Here is a 26,235-nt window from a genome sequence, read left to right as displayed (position 1 = left end):
ATTGCAATGTTTGACTGAAGTTCTTGTAATCTCAAGTATATCATGTGCCTTGTGGACCTCAGCTCTGATCGCTTTGATACTTTCTTTTTGCACTAAGCAGTCAAACCTAGTGTTTGAGAGCTACAGACTATTCTTAGCTTTGCACATAAGATGCTTTTTTCACACAAGAACATAAAACTGAGTTTATAAGTTCTTTATTGAAAAATACACTTGCAATATTTTCATACAAAGTAACATAAATGGTACAGAGTAACAAGAATTGTCTGACAATTTCATAAATATTTTTACAGAAACATCTACACAATTTCCTGACTTCAGCCTTTTTGTTATGCAGGTAAGAATGAAAGATGCTTTAATTTTACTTTAATTAAATTTACAGTGGAATTAAGTCCTAAATTTTCCCATTATTCAGAGGAGCAGGAATGACTGAAAACACGAAGCTTTTAACTTTTGCTTCCTTATAAAAACCTGTACAATCTGTGCGCGCTACATTTTGCATTAACATCACCACTGTCCCCAGTTATGCAAAGGGGTAAATTGGTATACTGTACCAGTTTTAGTATGCTTAATGCTTTCCTAATAAGTCTGGTATTTTGGAACTATTTTAAATAAAAACAACTAGTAAGTCTAATATATGCACCACTTTCTTATCCTGTTAGTAGGGGAGAAATTTCTCCCAGGCAGCCTGATTTAGTCTGTTAAAAAAAAAAAAAAAAACAAAAAAACCAAAAAAACCAAAAAAAACAACCCCCCCCCAAACCCCAAAACACAAACAACACAACCCCCCAAACCCTGTCCTTTAAAACCAAACAAAAAAGCAAAGTATATGTTTTAAGAGATGGACACCACTGTCCTTCTACTCAGTAAGCAAGGTGGCCAGTTCCTGACTCTCGGGAAAAGCAACCTGAAGAAACATGACAAGCATATAAAATTCCTTGGAAAAAAGCAAACATCCCTAGCTTCCTGCATTCATTTACTGCATATACATCAAGTTAAAATGAATTCTTAATGCCATTTGCTGAAGAGGGGAGCTACGGGATGTCAATTTGAAAATAAATACAAAAGTCAAATTGCTTCGACACAGAAAGACATCTGAAGTCAGCCTTTGAAAAAAAATATTCACATTTAGAAAGTGCCATTGCAAATATACAGCAAAACTACTCTTCCTTAAAAATGACGCTTCACAGCCCTATCAAAAGTGCCACCTTTTGAACATGAGTTCACTTTAAAACATTGCACAGCTAAAAACAATGCATAAACAAAATTATCTATCTTTGTACAACAAGGTGCCCAAACATTAAAGCAAAACAACGTGATGGTTTTCAGGGGCACACGCAACATCCTGAATATGGCAAGAATCCATCCAGACAGCTTCCTTCAGGGCTGAAAGATTATTTCCATCTTCCTTTTCCAAGCAGAACTGGACTTTGCTAGAACAGTACTTGTAAGTAATTGTTTTTGTGGAGGTCATTACTGTACAAACCAAGACACTGTTGAATATGGTTATCTCAGTGCAGCGCTCCCATGTCTGATGCACGTATAACTTCCTAGTCCAAAGATGAAAATGGTGAAGCACTGCTACAAACTGCATGAGTGGACTGGTTAGAGCAAACGGATTTAAATACCTGGTGCACAGTAGAAAGCTATGTTAGGGATGCATGCTCCAAGCAACAGAAAGCACTTCAGCTGCTTGCCGAAGCCAAAGCCTGGAGATGGATCGCTTGCCTTATGGTTAGCTTAACTACGGGGTGAGGCTGGGTCACAGCAGCGTATCCTCGCTGCCGTGGACGTTGTGGGAGACTCTCCTCCTGCCCCTTCCTGACAAGTACAAAGGCTCAGCACTGTCTGGCAGGAGACAGGTCACGATCAGGGTGGTGAGGTGGGAAGAGGACAGCCTGGCTGAAGACACTTGCAAAGGCTTGGTGACTCCGTGTGATGGGCTAAGCAGCCTGGCCCGGCAGAGCAGCAACGAGGGAAGATCTGTGCTGAAACACCGGACTCAGTGAGACCCTCTGTCATTTGCTACGTCTTGTAGTCGTCTTAACAGAGCGGTGTGGTTCTCCTGGCAGATTCGCTTGGCTGGTGCTTCAGTACTGTCTTCTAAGAGAATGCCTCTCTTCTTTGTTGGAGTTTCTCCAGTTCTAACCATGCTGTTAATTTCCTTTAGCCTCTGGAGGGGGGCGAGGGGAAAAAGTAGAATTATCTCTCATTATTGTGACTACCAAAATATAAAGTGAACTTTTTTTAATTGCATTACAATGGGATTACGTATGCTTTATTTCTGGAGATCTGTACTGTACCTTTTTAATCACTGTACTGGTCTTTCCATTAGAGTATGCTAGAGTCTTACTCAGACTCCAGCAAGCTGCTTGTTTCAATGCATGTAGAGCTGAAAGCCCTTCCATCCATAGTTAGGACTCTTACCTTACACCATAGGCACAACAATCCCTATCTAGAATGAAGATGCTTCACAGGGAAGATTTCTACTTCATTCTTGGTGACCAGAGAGGACAAGATTCAGCCTGTTACATGTTCACCTGGTTAGTCCTTTCATGTTAAGGCCATTTGGAGGATTTTTCCCCACTAGGTAGATAAGAGTTTGTGATTGTACTTAATGTTCTCTTTCAACAGTCTCCGACCCATATAACCCATCTGTTCCCTGAAAGCAAAGGGTACCATTGCCGTGCCTCCTGAGTCTGTCAGGTGTGTTGGTACAAAGAGTAACTTCTTTTAAAAGTACACAAGTAGCTTGGACACCTAATTGCTTTACAACTTCTTAGATACCTGAACAGACAGGTGGAAGAGCATTAGGTGAGAAGGTACATGTTATATGAACAGAAAGGTGTGTTGCACAATCTCCTGTAATTTCACTACCAAAAAGAAAAAGTAGAATTAAGGATTTATAAAAGCAAACTAAACCCTTTTTGACTCACCTTCGATGGGCTGCTGCTGAAATAATAGAATATTTTCTCTCGAGGAGAGAGAGTAGGCTCGTTTTTGTGTGGCGAGATGTACACTGGGTGATTCTGGGACAGCTGTATTCTGCGAGGGGAGCCAATCCTTACAAATGGGTAGGGCGAGAGTGGAGGAGAATCAGTCTGCTCAAAAGAAAATGAAAATCACCCAATAATTGGTATCTGATCTCAGGCGTTACTACAGTAAGGCTTTTGTGAGTTGGTCACCATAAACACAGTTTAGGTTTTTTTTCCAGTAATGTCACACCATATGTATTTAGAACAGATGCAAGTTTTGTCATGTTATTAGGCCAGATTAGTATTTTTTTATCTTACTTTTCTAAGGCTGGCAGATGACATTGCTCAGTGCTGTGTCTCTCATACTGGAGGAAACATCATATAGGCATCAAAAGTACTTAGTATTTTAGCTGCAAAGTATGTCCTTGAGGTGAAATTACTGTCATAAAAATATAATCCCTTGAATTTGCTTACAGTGAGGTTAGCTAAGAGTACTTTACTGCATATACAGTAAAAAAAAGATCTATTACTAATGAAAAGCACAGAATTTAACTTACCGCATTTGAAGTATACTTCAGGGCAAATTCTTTAATCTGCTCGATATACATGTTGTTGTAGAATTGTATAAGGTCCCCTCGCTCTTCCTCCTCAGTGTCACTATTGGCACCCGTCAGTCGGGTTGGAGTTGGGGGAGCGCTGTTGGGATGTGGTACGGGCAGGGTGCTGCTGGATCGCATTACTGGACTGGAGTCTCTGCTAGCTGTAAAAACGAGAGCAATCTCTCCTTTATTCAGCCACAACTGTTTAATGCACTTCAAATACTATAATCCCAGACGCTCAGCTGCATACAAAAACTGCGTTCCAGACTTTTAAATTGCAGTATAGTGACCATGAACCTGGTGTCAATATCAGTGATGCTAATTTTGTTCCCTTGGCATCTTACCTTACAAAAAAGCAGTATGTTGTTAAAGACCAACAAACTGCCAAGTATGTGTACAGAAACACATTTGATTTCCAACTTAATACTGGATAAACTGCAAGTGGCTTTTCTGTATAAGCTGAATTTCATCACAATACAAGCAGAGCTAAAACTCCATTTTGTAGGCATTTGCGCTATGCTTTTAACAGTAGCTCTTTCTTGTCGCCAGCTGGCACAATTTCAAATAAGGAACGGTAGTCTTTTTCAGCTAGTAGTAGAAATATTTGGCTTGGTAATACTTTTATATCTATCTATCTATATCTTTTTCTTCCCCTCCCTGCCACTTCTGTGACAGAAAACATTAATACCTACAGTTTATACCATCATCTATTAAATATCTTGAGAACTGGTGGTAGGAATATACAGCATCACGTATTTGCTTTTCTTTATAAAAGTTAATTCAAGGAAAATGTGTCAGTTCAAGTATCAAGAAAAGAATCTTCAGAGATGTCAGATATGCTAAAATAGATGTTGTGGGTGGCTTTCTTCCTATCTCTGAAGACAGCCAGCTACTGATTTCCTTTCATTCTACAAAGACATGTTCTTTGGTGTACAAACTCAACTCAAAGAGTTCAGGCTGGCCATCATGGTAAACTCTTCGGCTAAGTGCACATGGTGATAGATTCAAAACTGTCAAAGGGGGTATAATATTAAGCTTGAGTTATAGCAACTCTTAAATGTTATCAATATATTTTTAATTGTGTCCAAGTTTACCAAAGAAAGAATTGTTTGTGGTGGGGTGACACAAAACCTAACTCTTCCTTTATGCACACCGTTTTGGAAATGGAATTAAAAACAAACATCTGAAGTTGGAATCACTCACTTCTTTCTTTGTTTCTCTCTTTACTTCTGTCTGTAGGTGAGTTCTGCTGGCTACTGCTGTCACTGCTGCCAGAGCGTCGTCGTCTCCTCCTGCCTTTTATCAGGACACTGCGATATACCTGCAGGGAAAAAGAGATGATTAGACATGCAGTTACATCATCACAAAACAATAGTCTGCACGATATATCTGCTTGTTAGAAACTGCATTGTGGTATCAAACTGCTTCTTACAGGGGAAAATACAGCCTCCTAAGAGGAGTATTATCCCATAGGCACTGCCTTCTTAGGTTTTAAGTAAAGATATTTTCTATTTTAGGTATAGTTTAGCATAAAAAGCTTTCAGTAGCGCAGGATTTTGGATGCGACTGCTGTCTTTTGAGGAGAATGGCTCACAGACTGTACTCATTTAATACTAAATGTTACTGTAAAAAGCGATCCATTCCTAAAATAGAACTAAGGCATTTAATAAACAGAATACCACGTTGTTTAATACTACCTCTACTTACATGACTCTTGGCTTGTGGTTGTGTCCGATAACAGCGCATAATATTCTGAAATGACCTATCTTCCTTAGTAACCTAATAGGACATGAACAGAAAAGTTAAATGTGGGTTGATTTGTTTGTTTGTGTAGTGTTTGGTTGGTTTTGTGGGTTTTTTTGAGGAATTGCAATCTCTGGAATATTAAGTCTTAAAGAAGTGTTTTGTTTGTTTGCTTTTTCTTTATTCACACTGTACCTTAGCCATTACATAGATGGCACACATCAGCAGCTGATCCAAATGTCTATCCATCATGATTTCAGGGCAGTGCACCAAGGAATACTCAAAACATGTCCAGATCTTCTTCCGCAGTTCATCAGATATATCGAGTTTGACACAGAGGTCTCTCAGACGAACACTAGCTAAATGATACACCTGTTGAAATGGAGACTGTGCTTAGGGCCACAGCAATACTGCTTTTCCTACCCAGCTAAGGAGTAGTTCAGGCTTGCCCACCCTGTAGAACTTGTGCAAATGATAAGCCAAAAGAAGAATAACTAAATTTAACTTTTTTCTTACAAGACACAGACATTCTCAGTACTGGTATTGATGCTAAGAAAACAGTTGTTTGAAGCTTAAATTCTGAGTTGTCCTGAGCACAGGAAGGGTACTGCATAGCCTGACAGGAAACCGCTGGATTGAATAAACCAGAATGTCTGAAAGGTGATTTCTTCCTTTTAAAGAGCGAGCCTTAAAGAAAATGGACACCTTTAAGTACCTGCTGGCCAAGTACATAATCTGCTTCACAACTTGTGATGTGATAGCTGTGGTGATAGTCTACTCCTTTGCTAGTGAGAAGTTGTCTGCATAAGAAAACTACTCTTCAGGTACGTGTATGAACAGACAAAGGGTAGAGATGAACTTTGAAATTGAATATTCGCGTAGTAGTAATAAGTACCTATTTTAAAAATCACTGAAGGCTTATCAAAATACAAACTAAGCAAAACACAAATTAGACTGAAAAGTACCTTTCTAAAGAAGAGTGAAAGTGAGCCCATCTTCCGAGGCCTGATGGACATGGCAGTGGTAAATTGCTGGGTTTGTCTTTGCTCTCCAGGAGAGATCTGCTGAACAGTTAACTGGCCTGGTAACTGCAATGTTGCCCCAGTCATCTGAGTGTTCAGGGTACCAGCAAGAGTCTGGGCACTGAGAGGCTGAATGGGACCAGAGACAGCTTGAGGCTGGGTACCTACATTTACTTGGACTGGGAAGAAAGTTATTCCTCCATTTTCATTGGCAATACCTGTAATTTAAGAGAAAGACTCTGAAATAAGAGCAGGTTGATGGAGGGGAGGTTGTGGTCTGGTTTTTTTTAAAGAATTCAGTAATCATGTTATTAGTCGCTTATAACTGTAACTATGTGTTTAGTGTATATGAAATTGTTGCATCAAAATACTTTTGGACTTTTCATCATAAGGAGAGAAGAAGATAATGAAATTGAACTAAGTTTTTCATACTAATGCAACTTTCATCCCATGCCAGTTCAGGAAGGAAGGCTTACTGAAATAACTAAATTTTATAAAATAGATGTTGGCAGTCAGAACATCCTTGTGCTGTACATGTTTGGTTTCTAAATTCTGCTCATCTGTTCAAACAATTTTTCCCAGTTATGAATCCTTAAACAAACTTTTTCTCTACCGGTGTACTGTTCCCCCCGCCTCCCCCTTACTGTGTACTAATACTCTGACAGGAACAAGCCTCAATAATTCTTTAGTGGCTTTTCTCTCACCTTGTACTGGTATTGTCACAGTTTGCCCGTTGTTGGCTGTTACGGTGGCAGTTGCCACTGTAACCAGTGTCTGGCCAGGCACTGGAGTTACTGACATTGCTTCAGGATTCATGTTCTGCACAGGCACGGTATTTACTACGGGCTGTTGGGAAACTCTTACTGGAGTTCCACTGTCAGAGGTATTTTCGTTATCAACAAACAGTCTTCTCCTTGTAGGATTGGCTGTAGGAGAACTGTATCTGTCATACAGGGTAGTTGGAGAGGATGAAAGGCCTGTGAATTAAAAACACACACACACACATATATATATTTAACTCTTGTTCTTTAATGCCTTATAACACAAATATGTGACAGAAGTCTAATGAGAACCAAACTATGTCATGCAAAGCTCTTTGGGAAGCATTTTTAAAAATTCCTTATGTCTACCTTTGTGGCTTACAGATGATTGTTTTTAGAGGTGACAGTCTCAAATAATGCTGTGTTTAGCTTAGAAAAATATTAAGGTATTATGTTTTATTTTTCCAGAGAAAAGGTTGAGACTTTACATAACTAAATATATAGTGGAGCTTCTATTCTGGTATAACAATAAAGCAAACTATTCAAGTGCTACCTATTAGAACATAAGTACTGCGCGTGTATAAATATTTAACATATACATATGTACACATACATCTATGCTGTTCATATACATAACTTCCTGAAAACACCCTATCAAAATAGTATTTTGTTCACACTGAAATGATGAATGCATCCTTCCCAGACATCTGACTTAACTATGTGAGTTGCAATAGAAATACCATTTACAAATGTGTGTGTTTGCAGTTAACTATACATTGACATTAAAGCAGCTTCCTTGTTGTACACCACTTAGATTTAAAAATTAAAGCCATGGTCTAAGAAGTGTAAGTATGTTATGCTTAAAAAAAGTCTCACCTTTTCCTAATCCTCCAGTTTCAGCACGAACCTCATTTATTCGTCTTGGTGTCAATGGTGAACCTACAACACTGTTCCCAGCAGATCTCTCAAAATACTGAGGTGGCATTACCTAAAATATTTATACTTTTATTAGAGTGTCTGTATCGCAGATTAACTACATAATAAATTTATTAAAAGCCTAACTAAAACTTTGTAGGGATTGTACTACTCTAGAACACACAGTACTGGAATAATCTTTCTATGACTACAGTTAAAAGTCTGTACTTTCCATACTTCTTGTCTAGTAATCTTTTCAAGTGTGACTGCTCCAAACCTTCCCTGCTTGTCCATTGTGTTCATTGTTCTGCTACACTGTGCAAATACTGGGGGAGAAACATCTCAGCTGCATGTCTCCATTTTGGATGTCTCTCTAGAGCTGTCCATGAACAGAGCAGAGCACACCCCATTTACTGTTTTCTCTGCCCTGAGTAGCTTATAGGGTGAAACTGAAATTTGGACACGCACAGCCTCTCCTTCAGGGTATAACATCCACTCTCTACCATCCTGTCTGAGTAGGAAACCTATGTAAAACATACCAACAAGTGCTCACCTCTTCGCAACTAGGAACTTTGTTTTCATTATCTCTGATTCTGTCCCACAATATGGATTCCTGTTTCCATGCCATACTTTCCAAGATCTGTTCTTCAATATGATTAAGGTGTTTTACTACTTCCCGACAAAGGCCATCCTCTGCTCTAATGAAAACCTCAATTACCTGCAAGGCAGATAGTTATGATCAACATAATGTACTTGTTTCATACATTTATTTCTTCTCACAGAAACATCCAATTAGAATTTCTGATTTTCAAGGGAGACGACTATTAGAAGTATTCATGCTGCATTACAATGACTCCATCATATGTTGTCTTGCAGTTTTAGCAGAAGACAAGATATTTGTATCTTTCTAAACAAACATGTCAAACACTGTTGCTGAATAGCTACAACAATAGGTCATGATAAAATGATAATCCATTAGTTACTGTATAGATACTTGGATACTGCTCCTGTGTTAAACTGCTAACAGTATTTTGATTTTTAAATGCCCAAGACACCCCAGAATGACAGGTACCTGGGTAATATTTTTTCAATACAAAAAGGCGCAAAGCTGAGAATGAAGGTTTATGTGTAAGTTAACATCTGGGTAAAGAGATTAAATTATAAGTCAATAGAGTACTCATGAATTGATAAGCACTTCTAGCTATCAAACACTTTACCTTATAAAAATGATAAACTGGAATGTCAAATATTTCAGTGATGAATGGGAAGTTTCCAGGTGGCTTATATGTAAAGGTAATTATCTCAAGGCAACATGCCAGCAGAGATCTATGAAACACATCTTGTTCCAGTATTGCCTGCAAGAGAGTTGCAAATTTTAATGCTCATTTACAGTGTAACTATAGAACAATAAAATGCTTTCTATTCTGCCTCAACAGCAAGATTATCAAGCTTATAAAAAGAGATGTTATTTTGTAAGAGACAGAACAGAATCCAAAATGAGCCATCTTTACTCATTAAAAATTTCATATAGCTTTGTGTTTGCAAACGCAAATGATTTCTTGTACACTTTTTCTTCCATTCCTGTGTATTTTCACGCTACTTTTTAGAGATTTAGCCTCATTTTAAATAGCTGTCTGTTCTGCTCTACAACTGGTTTCCTTTGTTGTAGGCCCAACTTTAAAAATGAGGTATAATTTGATTAGTTTTCCTTACAGATAAGTCGGTGTCTCCCAGTCTCCTCCTCTCTTGCTCAATGACTGACTCCAAGACCTTGTAGTATAGCACCTCAGCACGACGAAAATGCTTACTAGCAACATCTGCAGGAATTTTAAATAGAAACAATATGGTGAAATGCGATAAAAGAATTATATTCTTAAGCTATAGAGATACAATGATTTAGGAGCTTGTGTGGATTTCTGTGCTGCTATGGCTACAATACTTTCAGGACTGAACCAGTTAGTTACGTTAAAGTTAACTGAGGAAACCCTCTCCTGTGCTGCGCTGACTTGTGAATGCAAAGCAGAATAACTTATTACTGAACCCAGATTTTGATGAAAACACCATATATGAAGAACAATCCTTAACATTGCTATAATACAATATACATATTTCAAGTTCAGAAAATACATTGAAAAGTACACCTATATGGATCCAGCCTGCACTGGGCAACAGAAAACACTGAAGCAACTATGCTGACAAGAACAGAGGAAGGCCCTATTAAGAAACAGCATCTTCTGTTTTCAATGCGTCTTCATGCATTTCACAATTCATGACAACTTTGTAAATAATAATTTATACTGGCAGTGTTTTAGTATCTGTACTAATGTATCTTGGTTTGTAAGCCAAAATTGCCAAAATTTAAAGACTACAATTAGTCAGATTTTTCATTACTATCACAAAAATCCATGCCGTTGCTATTACTCTTATATTTGAGAGAAAAAGTGGTACCCTTAACAGTGCTTTTCGTTTCACTTCTGTAGAACGGAAAGTATCATCAAATTCCAGTGATTTAAGCTAAGGCTGATTATAAAATTGTATGCAAGGTTGAAATTTGCCATGTCTTAAGAATACAGGAAAAGACAAAAGTAATATGAGAGACACTTGTGCTAAAGCATAACGTGTAAGTAAAACTAAGTTACAAGAGATGAATGTGTTTACAGGCATTTTAATTCTTGTCTGTGTAAGCAAAATGTTTCCCACCTTTGGAAAAATTACTGAATTCTCCTTCAGACTGCATGCTCTGGCAGTATACTTGATACATTTCTTTTACTCTGTTTGCAATAGATTGAGAAGGATCTCTGGAACATGCCCTGAAAATAAAAACTAAACATTTTCAACATACTATTCCTACTAAGACAAAAAAAGAAAAAAATCTACAACTATTTTTTAATATGATAAAAGCATGAAACTGTAAATATATTGCATAGCAATACAAACATGCCCATATGTGCCTAACTATATATGTACTGTAAAATGTCCACAGCATATTACTATTATTGTTATTCTATACACTGTAGTAAATATGCGCATCTTTTCATGATCAGGGATAAATATTGAAACAGCATTTTCCACGTGATATAAAAATTGTTTTAAAATATATTGTGCCTGAAGCAACAGTTTATCTACATGGAGAATAAATTTTATTTTGCATCTCCTACAGTATGGAATGATGTGCTAAGTAGGAAGAAGAAAAGCCTTGAAAATTTTGTATTAGCAGTTTATTGTTAGAGAAGCTCAGAACTGTTGGGTTTTAAACGTTGCATGTTCTTACAGCCACCAGTCTTTTAAGGACAAATGTATCTACATAAAGAGAACAAAGTCTTTTGAAATTTAAATGTCTTCCTGGGTCCTGTTTTACTCCAGAACCTTTCAAGACTGACTCACATTTTAAAGTACACTGTTCATCATTAATGTTTCATATTAAAACTATTTAAAAAAATAGAATTATTTGGTTAGCTAAACATCAAACTTACCTGAGTATTTGCTCCAGATTTTCACTGGGGGCATTCTTCAGTCCTGCCAGCATCGTATGAAGGCGGCTCAAACTGTATGTTGCTATGGAAACAGGTGTCACATATGGGTTGCTCTCTTTAATATACTTGCGGCCAGTAAGTGGGGTTGTAATCCTAAGTGATTTGGACTAAAAAGACAAAAAAAAAAAAAAGCATATAACTGTACACTGTTATAAAACTTAGATACATGTCATAACCTAGAAGTGTCAATCTGTAGAATTCTTACCCTGTGTTACGATATATGCCTGGAAAAAATGGCTAGGAATCAAACAGCCCAAACTAGTTCACGTCTTAGATAATAGCCAGCAATAAAAGATTTATCTGTGTCACTTGGATGTTTGTATCAAACAGTACAGTATAAACATATAAACAGAGAGGATGTGACCTCACACTGAAATGCAGATACTGGGACTGAAGTGTGAAACAACTAGGCCAATCTAGAAAAAAAACCCGAAACCCTAGCAGTCCCTTCCTATCCCTTGCGTACCAAAGGTAGCTGTAGCTTATAGGAAAAGCATACTGAGCCAGGGTTTCCTTTCAGCAGGTTTAATTCTTAACATGAAAAGTCCTGAATCTAACGATTAGCATTTTAATTCATTTGCATCAGATCAAGCCATCATCACATCAAAACAACATCAAGGATGTTCCTTCAATTAATATACAGCAAAAACAATGCATCTTCTAATTATCGAACCACGCAACAACCAAGAAATATTTTCCCTATTTTAATGAATACATTACATTTTGCAGTCTTCTCACCATGAAGTCTACCTCCCAATACTCGTCCCATTTTCCCCACACACTCTTAAGTGTGTTTTATTTCTGTTTCCCTACCCTACCAGGAAAGATGGTTCCCCCAGCCCTGCCTTGGACTCCCCAAGAGCATGCAACAGCACAAGCATTGCAGCTGCAAGCTGCTGTCACACAGGCCACACTGTTTCATCACTACAGAAACCTACAAGAGTTAGGCACCCAGAAATATGCCAGCAAAACTAAGTGGTTGATTATTTCTTTAAACAGATCAGAAGCGAAGAATTAACTATTTGCACTGATTTTGCAGATAAGGTTATTTTGATCTTTTCTCTCCAGAACGTTGAAAGCCATTAACCAACTCTCACTCTGGAAAAGATCACAGAACTATTTCAGTGATCTAGACTGTTTTACCCTTTTGCTCTCTGTAATCTAATTATGCTAATAGAGCTTATATCCTTCTTTATTTGCCTGTCTTGTATCCTGCCTCCTTTAAGATATCTTTTCCATCTTCAGGAACATTTTGATATTCTGTAATCATAGGTATACTTGTCTGCATTCAAAGTCGGTGCCTGTTTTTCAAATGCTACTCTAGTCACACAAAGGCCCTGATAATTTTATAGGTCTTCACTTTATTGTTCTGAAACATGTGTTGTTCTTTATCCTCTCAAAGACCATATTCTATGCTATTTCATTAGTCATATATAGACATATGTATGTATCATGCTTTTAGGCAAGCAAGGTGAGAACCATTCCCTAGTGATTTAACTAAAACTGTAAAAAGATGTAATACTAACACCTGAAGCACATCTGTTAAAAGGAAACAAAAAGAATGCATAGGGCAAAGCGCTGAGCAGCTTTGCATACGTTAAACAAAAAACTCTGCATATGAGACAGAGATGTGAGGGAAGGGGAAGTTGGACAGACAGGTCCAGAGGGCCCCAACAGTTGCAGGACAATTCAGCACGTGCCAAACCACCATGGGGAATTGCCCCTTCTTTTGTGCTTGAAAATCTTCACCTAAAGATTTACCTAAACACACCTTTTTAGGTAATTACCTAAATATTCTCTATACTGGATTTAACCAAAGAAACCCCAAATGTATGGAGAAATTCTGTCCCCAAAAAACCCAAAGTAAACAATATATCTAATCAATTACAAAAACTAACTCGGCTATGCTGTGTACACTCCCAGATCACCTTGAACAATAAAGATGGTAATTTCTTGTAGCTGCTTCTCTTCGTCAGACATAGACTAACTCAACTTATTCTCCATATAAAAAGAGCAACACAGACCATGTGGCACTCACCCTGTCAAAGTGCTGCTGCAAATTATGCTTCACTTGTACTCTTTCAGCTGTTTCCATTCCTGAAGTTGTATTTAAGCACCTTGTAAGAGTTCCAATTTCTTCATCTGCATCCTCCCCAAGAAATATTCGCTCATCAAGATTTCCTACCGACAAAACATACTCCTCGTAGGCCTTGTTGATAGCTTTGCTACAGCAAAAAGGAAAAGACATACAAAACCCCCTTTATTTAGACAGTGCTTTGTTCACCTGCTTACTGAATGAACACAGTTCTGGTCTCTTGAAAGTCTACTTCAGAACTTCTTTTAACCCTGACTGAAGCATTGGAGCTCCTTTAAAATCTACAATATCTGAAACATGACAGAGGCAAGGACATTATTTTTCCATTACATCTGATGGCTTGCCATTTAGTATAGCTGCAGGAGGAACATAATAAAATACTGAGAACTCATATTTGGCTGCAAGCTCAAAACGTACACAGCATCACATAATCATAAACTACACTTAACTGTTTTCCTACCATTTAAAAGAAAATGAGTCCTACTCATAAGCATCTCTAGGTTTATAAAGAAAAAAATACCACCAAATCCAATTTTTCCCTCCCACTTCCCACTCATCTAATGTGCTCCCACATCTTTTTCATACTAATACTTTGAGTTATATACAAAAAAATCAAAACATAGAAACATAAGAATAAAAGCAGACATCAAGTAACATCATCCTGAAGAATCATTCCTCTTTCAAATACGCCTCAGACTGCACCACCTCAAAGAAAGGAACTGAAATGCAATGTCATGTAGAAACATTAATAAATACACAAGTCAAATAGCTAGTATTAGTTAAGACACAGATAATAGTGCAAGTGCAATTGTATTACAGAGGGATACTAATGCAAACCAAACCATGAATACAGTGACTCACAAGCTATCTCCAAAGTTCCCAGGATCTAGAAATCCAGTCAGATTTTCATCTTTTCCTTTTAAAAGCTGCAAGACAGTTAAGAACAAAGGATGGACGTTTCAGTTCTTAAAAAGGTTTTGGAGATAATGAGTAAGTAGAAATTTTTCTACATTACAAATTTATTGACCAACCTTTTTGTCAAAAAGTTTCCGAATGTATGGCTTCCAAAAATGTTCCTTTATGCCTTTTGCTTCTAAAACTAATCCATAATGTAATGAACACAGTTTTTCAATGATGCAGGGAGGATCAGATGATACTCTATAATCCTTACTATGAAAGTCATCAGGTAGACCTACAATTAAGAATACTGTATTATTTAATTTTGCAAATCCATACCTTGTTTTCTTATTAAACTTAAATTCTATGCTGTGTAGTCTAGGTAGTGTGAAATTAAAATGGTAAACTAATTAGATCCTTTGAAAGAATTATTAATTATATAATGCCCACTCAATTTGATAATGTTATCAAAAGTCAATTTTGACTCAGATATTTTAAAAAATTAGATATTGTGTGATAAAAATTAAAAATATCAGTTCTAATAGAAAAATCAATCAAACACTTGTGAACTATAATATTTATTCAAATAAATTTGAGATAATGGTCCCAGTTCACATCTGAGCCACTAAAAAGTAAATGTGAATACTGTACAGCACTGAAAATGAAGTATAAGTCTGAAAAGAATTACATCAGAAATTCAAAGGAAACTTCTCACCATTCATTTGTATTTGTGGTTATCAAGTCAACCTACATTTCCATTCTCTTCTGAAAGAGAACAGTAGCAATCCAGAAATGAGAAAGAAACAATCAAGTTGCCACTCTCATATTTGAGCATTGGATCTTTCCAAACTGCTGCCTCACAGGAACTCTCCAGTCTGATTGTGTCCAATGACGACTGTGTCATTATGCACTCTTTTGCTGACATTAAAATGTCATTAACTGACATTTTTACTTTGGAACTTCCTTGAATGGTATTTCCATAGTAAATTAAATTCTTGACTTACTATATTATTGACAAAATTCAGTAGTCTGTTATTACATACTACATTAATGGAAATCTAACTGCGTAGCCAGATATAGAAAATATTAATTCCCACATATTTCAAATCACTATTATTCAACTTATTCTCTGCCACATAGATTCATACTCATTTCAGTAGCCTTAGAAGTTCTTGCAGACTTTGGATAAAGATAGATAGTTTTCTTCAACGTACCTTTAAAATTAGGATTCAGAAGTTCTTTACGATTAGGACACTGGAGAGCATTTCCATACACTAGATCCAAAGCACATAACAAGAGATGGTAGGAATTGACCAAGTCATCACTGATCATAGGAAAATTACCTTCAATATTAGAAAGACATAAGACATTAATTAAAATCAGCATAGATTTTAAATTCTTTTAACCAAGAAACTGTTGATATTTGTATTACAATCAAAAATGGAGTCTTGGAAACACAGACTTTGGTGACTATAAATATCTGGATAGAAATGCAGGTAGTAAAACAGACACACGCTTAATAAAATATAGCAAATACAGTAGTAAAATATGTTTTCAGGAACAGCAGCAATTGTGTAGGAACTCAAATATATTATGCTGTTTTGAAAACAAACCTCACCAAAATGTTGATAAACGTGATATTGCAGACTCAGTCATTCACAGTAATCTGATTAATCAGTGCATAAATAACTTGAAGCAGCATGAACTGTATAATGCAAACTACCTCAAGGAAGAAAAATTTGTTACCATAACTCTGGCAATTCAAGCCCTACTGTCTGGCAGAGTTACGTCCTTCAACAGATTCTTACTCCATCTGCCTGAAGCAGAATCTTGTTCTGCTTATAACAGGTGGGTCTATAAGGGGGAAGAATGGGTTCCAACTGAGACTTTCCTTTTCTCCAATTTTGCATTGCTGAAAAGTGTTGCAAAGAACTTTAACTTTTTCTAGGCTAGACCCAAGTGTTCAGATGTCCTAGAAAAAGCAAGCTCCACCCCCTCTTTCAATTCCCCCCCATTGTCCAGAATGAATCTATATTCAACTCAGTCAGGAGATTATTTTTCTTTACCAATCTGTTTTCTTTACAAAAATTTTGCTGGGGCCATGCTCATTATAAACAGTCATAAATTTAACTTCATTTCTCTTGTGCTTTACAAAAGAGTTAAAATATGTCTCTCTGCTCTGGTTTACAATGTAGCTTTATTTCATATACCTTTAAAGTATTTTTTATTTATCATCTTCCTGTAGAAAAAAATCCTTGTAACCTCTTCACTCTTTTATCACCTTTCACAAAGATTATATTCAGATTCATTACTCTTTACTGAACTCGTTTAGGTTTATGATATTCCTTTAGAGGAATGGCCATAGCTAAAAACAGTCTTGTAAAATAAACTATACCATTAATTAATACCATAAATCACAATTCCATGAATTTATATGCACAGCATGATTTTCTATGACTCTTTCAATACTAATAACTCCTTTAGTCTTTTTTTTCATTTTTCCCAGGTAAGCTCCAAACAACTTAGCTGAGCCCACTATGAAGAACAGGTTTAAAGCCTTGAAGAAATCTATCACACAGTAATAAACTCACTCAGAACACATCAAAATGTATGTATGAATATTTCTAAATTATGCTGTTACTTTTCTACCAGCAATGTATCAGTTTGTTCAAATTTATATTTAATTTTCTGATTCCACATTTGTTAAAAATAATTTCAATGCAAATAATTGGAACTATTTAAAATAAAGAAGCCTACAGGAAATTTGAATTAAGTGTACACATTTATCAGTTATTTCCAAATAACCAAATAAGGTTCACAGCAAAGCAATGAAAGTTCTAAGTACAACAGCAAAATGTTAATCAATAAAAATCTTAAAGAAGTAACTCTCATAACGTAGGTCCACTTTCATAACCATTAAGTCTAGCACGACAATTGTTACTGTCAGCAGAGTCAAAAATAAATCTAATTTTACACTACCAGTAGTTTCATACAAATGATTTCTCAATGACATTTCAAACAATAGCTTACTACTCCCTTTCACAACATAGTACCAAATAATAATAATAATAATAATAATAATAGTTATCTCAGTGCTGCAGAGGTATTTTTTTTCCATTTCCATTTTAAAGAAAAAGGTCAAGATAGAGAGTTTAAAGATAAATTCTTAAAAATAGTATGCAAGAATTGCAGTATCACTAAACAAAGTCACTATCTTACTTTGCAGTGTATACCAGAAGTACGAACAAGACCTGTACTTTCTCCATTTGTGAAACTGAACGCAATGATCTTCAGGCTTGCAGAAATATCACAGAGACAAGCCTGAACTTGCCACTGATGTGCGGTTGCCATGATAAGGATTACTGCCAACCCTCAAAACACAGTGAACAAAACTTAACATGAATATTTAATGCCTGAAATGGTCAACATTTAGTTTCCATTTTTGTGCTGCCACACTTTAATAAATTTACCACTAGCCACTTACTAATTTTGCAGTTTATAATTACTGTAAATTTTCCTTTTTCTTGTAAAATATAATTGACTATGTTCTCAACATGGTATTCTCTACAAAGTTAATTTGTATGTCTGAAGCGGCTCGCTAATTAACAAGTAGTTAATTGATGATGTAGTTACTCAAACATATTAACCAATAATTTAGCAATAGGAAGACTCATAAAGTCCCTTTGCACCTTGTCAACTGTCTAATCTACCTATAGAATTAGGAATTTTATAAAAGGGAAAAGAAAAATCTGTGATTTTTCAGACGGACCGACTTACTCCCTCAGCTGCCTAACTGTGCTAAAGAATAAAGTCCTGAGTGATTGGAAATAAAGTACACTACTAACTCTCCTCTGGACTCAGTGGAATATGAATAGGTATTTCATACTACTTGAGAGCGCTATTCTGGAATGAAAAAAAAATTAAAAAAATGAAAATCATACTGTTGCAAGGGTTGCAAGCAACATACTTGTTTAGGAAAGATTTCTCTTTCCCAATAAAGTGGAATTTGCAGCCTATTGGAAAAAGGCATCTTCTGCATAAGATACAGTGTTCAGTACAGCACTTGTGCAATACCACAACCTTCTTGATCTTTGTACAAAGATGTGATGGTGAGGGTCCAGTAATATTGCCAGTAACTTTTCCAAAAGGGAGCTGCTGGCAGCCCTCCACAACGTGGTACAGTGTAGAAAGAAAGGCTAATCTGTATTGAACAAAGTTAGTGCCAGATAATTCAATATTGTGACAGCCTACTCTGTCCTATCCTCAAAAGCTGCCAATTAAGAAAATCACAGCACACTGCAGGAATCTTAACACTGATTCACTTTTAAACTGGGAAAAAACCACCCCACCACACACACCCAAACCAAAACAAAATTCCTTTTATCACTTTCATTGTAGAAATTAAACTATTAGTTTTCTTCTACTAGAAGTTTTCTTATGAAAAAATATAAAAAGTCTCTGGAAATTATTAACAGACCTGAATCTACAAAGACTTTCTTTCAGTGAGAAATATAATTCTTGTCTTTATTTTCCTCAAAACACTATCTTACTTATACAGAATTCCCAGTGAACACTCATCCAAGCAATACTTGAATAAAGCTCTAGGTATGCAGAAACTCTTTAAGACACAGGTTTGATGAGGAAAGACTTTAGACTATATGTGATATGACTGAACAACTTAAGCCTAAAATAATGATTTAATCCTGTTCCCTCTTGTGGCTTTCTCTCCCATCAGTCATTATCAAGAAAAACTGCTGAAATCCTCTACTGTTCTTATTAGCTTTAAGGCTACTCTTACAATAAAGGTTATATATACATTGCAATATATTGTCTGTTCATTGCATTATTTCTGCAGAAGCATATTAACAGAGGATCCCCTTACGTGTTCCAAAGGTATCCGAGTCTTCAAGACAGTCAGCCATTTATATATACACTGCTATGTCCAAAGTGCAAGAGAAAAATCACCCTTGCAAGACAGGCATATGCAGACGTATTTAGTAATGCATATGGTTATTTGATACAGTTGCTGTATGCTCGTTTTTTAAAAAGGTAGGGTGGCAAAAAGGCTATCAAAAGAATTAGAATGCTATCTGTGACACTAGTGTGAAAGTATTCACACCTGCAATTTTATGATAAATTTTCACTAGGTTGTAGAAAAAAAAAAAATCATTAAATACTTTCAGCGTTGCTGGAAACTTAGGAGGAATTTAAATATTCTTTGTTCCTAGTAAACATACATATACATCTTATGTTAATTACAACAACATCTAAATATGAATTCACTAAAATTCTAAGCTACTTTTTTCCCTTTGAATTACAGCATAAGTCTCCACAATACTGGAAACTTCATAAAAATACTCCACGTAAAAGCTACCAAACTATTTGCACATACAGCTCACCTTAAAAGTGTGGTAAAACATACAGCGGGTAAATTTAGACAGAATACTTTCCTTCAGGCTGTTCTGAGAAGGTCCTTTCTCCAAAGGCATTTCTGAATTCAGAAATGCCTACACCTATTCAGTGTTTAAGGATTGATATAAAGTAACGACTAACAAAACCAGGTTTGCTGTATTTAATCCCTTTCAAATCACTTACCTTTTGCATGAACAAATAGCACCCAACAAAACTGGAAAACTTCAGTCACAGTACATGGTTGTCGTCTTTTGGGGAAAAAATACAGGAAGAAGACACCCAATAAGCTCAATGAATTAAGAGCAATAAAACATCACACAACATTCAAATATTCTAAAAGAAAATTAGGCTTTACTATCATGTGGCCAAAATCTTAAACCCTTCCCACAAAAACCTGACTGAAGGTAATACAGAAAGCCGCATCCTGGTTTAGCGGACACAAGTGGAACCCCAGTCTCAGTCTGCATGTAATGATTCAAATGTCACTACAGCAGACCAACCCAGCAAATTCCATTAAGAATAGGCCAAGACTTGAGCAGAAAATCACTGTAAACTTAATGATAAACATGGCTGGCCTAAATGTTTTCTTTTAAGGTAAAATTGTGACCTTAGTTCTAAAGAACAGGTAAATATCTGAGTTTAAAATACACAGAAAATGTTATTTCTGCTTTTCTATACAACAAATGGTACATATAGTCAGTTGAAATAATTTGAGAGCCAGAGCTGTAATTCCTTCTTCATAAGCATTCTGAGCAATATAAGCATGTATAGATGTTGTTGGAGAAACACATTACACAGTGTGTTGATATTAATATACTCAGTACAGGCAAGACTTTCAGACCTGTGTGTTCACAAGAGTGTCATCTATGTACTAATATAAACCATTTTGTATGGGATCTTATACAATTTACAGAATTTTGAAATATATTAAATGTTTAGCAGAACAAAGTTCCTCTGCTGGTCTTTGTTTAAAATGCTTTCAGATAAAATATAACTCATTCATGAGGCCCCTTCTTAAATCAAATGCTTTGCAGCTACTGAGGATTTGTTATTTCTCAATACTGCCACGTATACTGGATGGTTTTCCTAAATATCCTTCCTACTTTCACAGTTCTGGCTACTAAGTTTGGTTTGTGTTCTTGGTAACATGAAAATCTTGACAAAATAATCAACTCATTGAAATATTTTTACTTCACCCCCCCAAATCAGAAACTATGCTCAAGTATTTACTGTGTGGATTAAAAAAACAAAATAAAACAAAACAAACCCAAAACCAAAACCCCACAAACAAAAAAAAAACCTTCCCTAGCACCAATTTTTATAACTCCACAGCATCATTCCTTGTTTCCATATAACATATCATTGGAAGTGCTATTTAATATATTGCAGCTCATCCCCAAGACAGGAGAACATTAGAGCAGCAAAGGCGGCGGCATAAAGGTATGTTTTGTCCAATATTATCACATTCCTTCTAGGTTTTTTAAAGCGTAGTTGTCTAACGTGGATTGTAAAATAGTCATGTGAGCCTCAAAAACAAGCAGTACTTGCACAATGTAAATAGTATTTATCAGGTTTTCTCTGTTTCTAGAAGCATAGTTTGCTCTGTAAGACTGTATTTAATATTATTTATTTCATTCAGTATTATGTAGTTAAGTTGGAAATTCTTCCGTTCAGGTCAAATTAATTCATTGCGAGGCCATGTTGTTTTCCATTTCTCCAGTAGTTTGTTCAGCTTTAATCTTTTATTTTCTTATTTAGTTACTCCATCAGGTTACGTAAAGATTACATATGTTTCACACAAAAATTATTAAGTATCATCTTCCAACTTAAATCTTCAAAATTACTTTACATTTTACCATCCAAGCTAACCAACTAGCAGGGTTTACTCTTCTAATAATGGAATTATATATGCAGTATATTTTCATTTCAACATCAAATATTCATCTCAATACATAACTCTATTCCATCTATTGTCCAATTCTAATTTACTCACCCTTTGCATTCTCCAACAAAATCCTGTCTTTTATTATAGACTCAGATACATTTGGTTACAAATACTACTAAGTGATGCTCACAAGAACATCAAGGGAAGAAAAAAAAAAAAAAAAAAGCCAAAAAACCCAACCAAGAAATAGCCTGTAAATATTAGAAAAAAGTAAAATAAAATAAAAAAAAAACAAACCCCAAACCCAAAAACCCCATAAAAGCAACCAAACAACAGCACTTCACAGTAGTGAAGATGAAAGAAATAATGAATGGGAATAAATCAATCTCTACTAACTACCAGGAGAAATCACAAGCCATGCTAAGTGCTGGCACAAACAAATGAAAACTTGTTAAGATCAGAATAACCAGAAAAGAAGGCTAGCACTTAATTTTCACAGCACACCTAATACGAACAGTAACAAAGAAACAAAGCTTCTACTACAAAGTAAAATATCCAGAAGATCTGCATCTATAAAGAAAACTAGGGCACTTACTAGGCAGTGAAACAGGCTGAGTTGTTCTATGAGCTATTGAGGCCATACAGATCGTACAATGATCAAATTCTTCCAGCCTTTCCCATCTTAGAAATACTAATATTTCTCTTGTCTACAGGCTGACTTTAATCTCTCCCCTTTCCCCCGCCTCCCAAATCATAGAAACTTAGCAGCTTTGGGATTTTCTGCACGCTGTCAGATCTGACAAACTGAAGAAAAGATTCAAAAATTACTGCGAGCAAGGACAGACAGACCAACTCCAATATTATAAAGAACTACTATGAAAATACAGTCAAAAACACACCTAAAACAACCAAGCAACTTCATTATATTTTTGTAACAGTAATGCTCCAAAATCAGTCTGGAAATAACACAAACGTACCTCTGTTTTCTTCCTCTCTGTTGACGAGGTTGATCTTCTTGAGGATATCTGAAAATGTCCTGAAAAATGGGCTCATACTTCTTAAAAATTACTGCAGAAACTGTAAAGTTTCTCTCTAATCTCTCAGTTCGTTCTCTGAATTGGGAGGGTAGATTTGCCATGTCTTCCCACTTTTTCATCTTGTTAAAAAACTCAATCAAGCTGAAAATACCGAACAGGTTAGACATGAAAGGGTGAGGTTTTTTTCAGAAATACACGATACATTTTCAAGAAAAGTACAATTTCAACTTCCCAAACTACTGATAAAATGGCAGTCCTGCAAACATGACAATGTACTCAGAGCCAGTCCTTTGCCCATAAACAAGAATGAGCAAAATATTTTTATATCCTCGGTTGAGGACCATGTTAAATATATATTCACAGTTCTGGCTTTTGCCCACAAAGACACAATCAGCTCCAACAGTCAGATTACTCTATAATCAGATTCCCCTCATTTTTTCTGAAAAATTTATTAACAAACTCTTGAGTTATGCAATGCTAAGAAAATTCTACAAAGTGTGAAAAAAACCCTAAGTTTCAATAAATTTCACTTCATAAATTTGGCTTTTGTTTATTTTTCATTCCTTTATCTACATCTACTTTTTCAGTGTTATTTGTCTTTGATAGCCCAGATCACAGAAGCAATGTATCCACATTCAATTCGCTGAATTTGTGCTTTGGAAAAAAAAAAAGAAAACCCAACATTTTTAAAGGAACACTTTTGTATTGTTTAAACCAATAGCAATGCTCCAACAGTAAAGGAGATGGGGAGAAAAAGTGCATAAGAATATTTTTTTTTTTTTACCAATCTACTAAATTGTTACAAAACAATCAGATTGCTAATAAATAAAGTTGATTGTTTCAGGAAGTTTTTCTTCATTGCTTTATGGACATAACATTTCAAACAAATTTATCAGATTCTGACATCACTTTAGTTTCATAAAGCAGGAAATGTGAAAAGTGAAGTCTTCTTACAAAAAAAAGGATAAATTGCGTGAATATTTTCACAGCCAAGTAAAAATGGTTTCTCATTTGAGAAGGTCATACTTTGCACACCCTTCAAAAATAGACTGTTCTTCAGGGACCAGTTTGTTTCTCCTTTGAGAGAGGGAAGTCAATCTGATTTTGAAAACCAGTGTTTTTACAGCACAGTAATGACAAATGGAACTGTCCTACTTCTGTGGCCATGAGCTATAACCCAAAGATTCCAGTGATATAAATTCTATCTTTAAAAGCAGGAAGCAAGACAGACATTTAGCTTTTGTTCTAAATTTCACAAGCTGATAAGCAATCTTTGAGATTTTGTAAGTGTTGAAAAATTAGCAAAAAGAAAAGTTACCTTTGTTCTGAACAGCGCAAAATTCTGGTTAAAGATACATAATTTCCCTCAGCTGTCCCTCTGCTCACAGTTGGAATTGCTTTTCTACAAGCCACATACAAGGCACACGCTAGCCAATGCAGATCGTTCCCCTGTGAATTAAAACATGAGGTGTCTAAAAGACTTCATTGAAAAGAAAACCGTACTCTTCAGCTACGCACCCATGGAACTGTTTCCTAAACGAATGCAGTGAGAAAGTTGATTCGTTGTTTCAAAGTTCTGTTGAGTTACTTTGTGTTTTCAACTACCAGAAAAAACAGGTGCTAAACAGATACTTAACATCGAACTGTGTCAAAACTAGAATTACATAGTTACTAGTTAACCTTATAAATTTCACCCGTGAACCTAAGTTTAACTGTATTTTTAGTGTTGCTCTTCTCCTCTAATAACATTTCGTACTGCCTTGGTGTTAAAAAAAAATTAAAATATAAAAGCTACAGTTCCCTGCTATCAAAACATTCTTCTGCCCTGAACAGACAGTGGGAACAGAAAAAGATCGTTTCCATTTTTCTCTGTATTACACAACAGAACAATTACTCAATCTGGTACCTAAAGACAGAAATTAATTCAAACGAAAACCTTTCAAATCTTATTCTCTCTTCTCGATTACAAAATAACGTTTTGATAGCAAAAGAACAGTAAAAATTGGTGCACAGAAGTCTGAATTCGATGCTGTGGGTTTCTTGGGTTACATAGTATCACGGGGCCAGATGAGCACACACCTTCGGGGAAAACTCAAGTTTTCTTTCTGAGCTTCCCAGCCCGTTTCCGATGGTTACAAGCAGCGTGTGACAGGGGTGCTTGCAGACCAAAACACCTCCTTCCTCCAGCAGACGCACGCAGCTCCAGGCACGGCAGGACTAACCGCCTTCCACCTGTGCGAAACTGCCTTTAGCTCTGCGTTGAGAGCCGCCTGGTTACGGAAAAGGAAGCCCTAAAGAATTCCGATTAACTCTAGACAGACGTGCTTTTATCGTAAGCAACACCTTTATTTATAAAAAGCCACCCGGTAAAAGGCATCTCCCGGTAGAAGCCATCTCCCAAACGAAGCGGGTGCGCCGCTTTATGTCACCGTTTTAAAGAACGATCTTACAAAACCTGCAAGCCTTCAGCCATCCACGAAGTTTTGCGCCACGTTCAGGCAAAACCCCGTTTATTATAATTGCGCTGAGAGCATCTAGACGGGCAATCGAGCGGCTACCGCTAAACGTCCACCGAGCTGACCGCGTTACGTTTGTCCGCTAAGCAGCCGACAGTAGAAAGACTACAGCGGTACGATGGCTTTTATTTTTAACGCCTTTTCACCGCCGAGACTCGGGATTATAATTTTTTTCCCCGATTTCGGAGCTGGAGAGCACCGCTGCGCGGCCGCCTTCTGTGCGGACGGCGGGCCGGGCCCCGCCCGGCTCCCCCGGGGGGGGCGCGACGGCCGCGGTCACGGCACGTCCCCCGGCGGCGCTTCCCGCGGCTGAGGCGCGGCCGACCCCCGAGCGGGTCGAGGGCTGACGGGACGGGCCGAGGCCGCGCTGCGCGGGCGAAACGTGCCCTCGGCCGGCTGCCAGCTAACGCCCGGGCGGCGCCTCTGCGCCGGGCGGTGTGAGGGAGAGGCCGTCGCGCCTCAAGGGCCGTCCCCTTCCCCTTCCCCCCGCTTAACCCTCTCCCTCCCGCCCCCTCGCGGGCTCTCCCTCCCCCCTCCCGCGGGCTTCCCCGCCCGCGCCGCCTCAGCGCGGCCCCCCGAGCCCCGTCGCCCCTCACCTCCAGGGTATAGTTGCGCTTCATGCTCTGGTAGCTGAGCCAGGCCTCGGAGCGGGCGCGCTCGTCCATATTGAGGCTGCTGCACAGCTCCTCGTAGCGCTGCCGGGTGTCCCCCTCCTCGGCCGGCGGCGAGGGGGAGGGGGCGGCGGCGCCCCCCCCGGCCCCCGACTCGGCCTCGTCCTCCTCCTCGCCCGGCATCCCGCACCCCGGCGCTAGGGGGCAGCGCCGCCCCGCCGCCCACTGCGCTTGCGC

General features: G+C 37.4%; 2 protein-coding genes across 4 annotated transcripts in view; one reads left to right on the top strand and one right to left on the bottom strand.

Moving 5' to 3' along the window:
- The window catches only part of AKTIP (AKT interacting protein), a 29,814-nt gene extending 21,566 nt beyond the window's left edge, over nt 1-8,248 (top strand). The window contains exons 11-13 of the transcript XR_008236810.1: nt 291-334; nt 2,437-2,540; nt 4,811-8,248. The gene's annotated coding sequence lies outside the window, so the exon portion shown is untranslated. The remainder of the gene's footprint in view (nt 1-290; nt 335-2,436; nt 2,541-4,810) is intronic.
- On the bottom strand, nt 179-26,235 carry RBL2 (RB transcriptional corepressor like 2). Of its 3 annotated transcripts, none has more exons than XM_052798243.1 (22): nt 25,984-26,234; nt 24,190-24,320; nt 22,812-23,012; nt 20,133-20,197; nt 15,752-15,880; nt 14,672-14,832; nt 14,502-14,566; nt 13,584-13,770; nt 11,486-11,652; nt 10,713-10,822; nt 9,726-9,829; nt 9,230-9,367; nt 8,566-8,730; nt 7,974-8,085; nt 7,041-7,313; nt 6,280-6,554; nt 5,510-5,686; nt 5,279-5,350; nt 4,775-4,892; nt 3,530-3,732; nt 2,934-3,098; nt 179-2,170 (listed from the first exon to the last, which is right to left on the bottom strand). In XM_052798243.1, exons 1-22 carry the CDS (start codon nt 26,179-26,181, stop codon nt 2,000-2,002), a joined length of 3,387 nt encoding a protein of 1,128 aa, XP_052654203.1. In that variant the 5' UTR covers nt 26,182-26,234; the 3' UTR covers nt 179-1,999. The 3 variants fall into 3 exon arrangements, with proteins under 3 accessions (XP_052654203.1, XP_052654205.1, XP_052654204.1); XM_052798244.1 differs by lacking the exon at nt 179-2,170 and adding an exon at nt 2,495-2,583 and having other exon boundaries at nt 25,984-26,235; XM_052798245.1 differs by lacking the exon at nt 24,190-24,320 and having other exon boundaries at nt 25,984-26,106.

The sequence above is a fragment of the Harpia harpyja genome, chromosome 9 (genome assembly GCF_026419915.1).
Source record: "Harpia harpyja isolate bHarHar1 chromosome 9, bHarHar1 primary haplotype, whole genome shotgun sequence".
NCBI classification, from domain to species: domain Eukaryota; kingdom Metazoa; phylum Chordata; class Aves; order Accipitriformes; family Accipitridae; genus Harpia; species Harpia harpyja.
The sequence above is the reverse complement of the archived record's forward strand: the minus strand, read 5'-3'. Positions and strand labels throughout refer to the sequence as shown.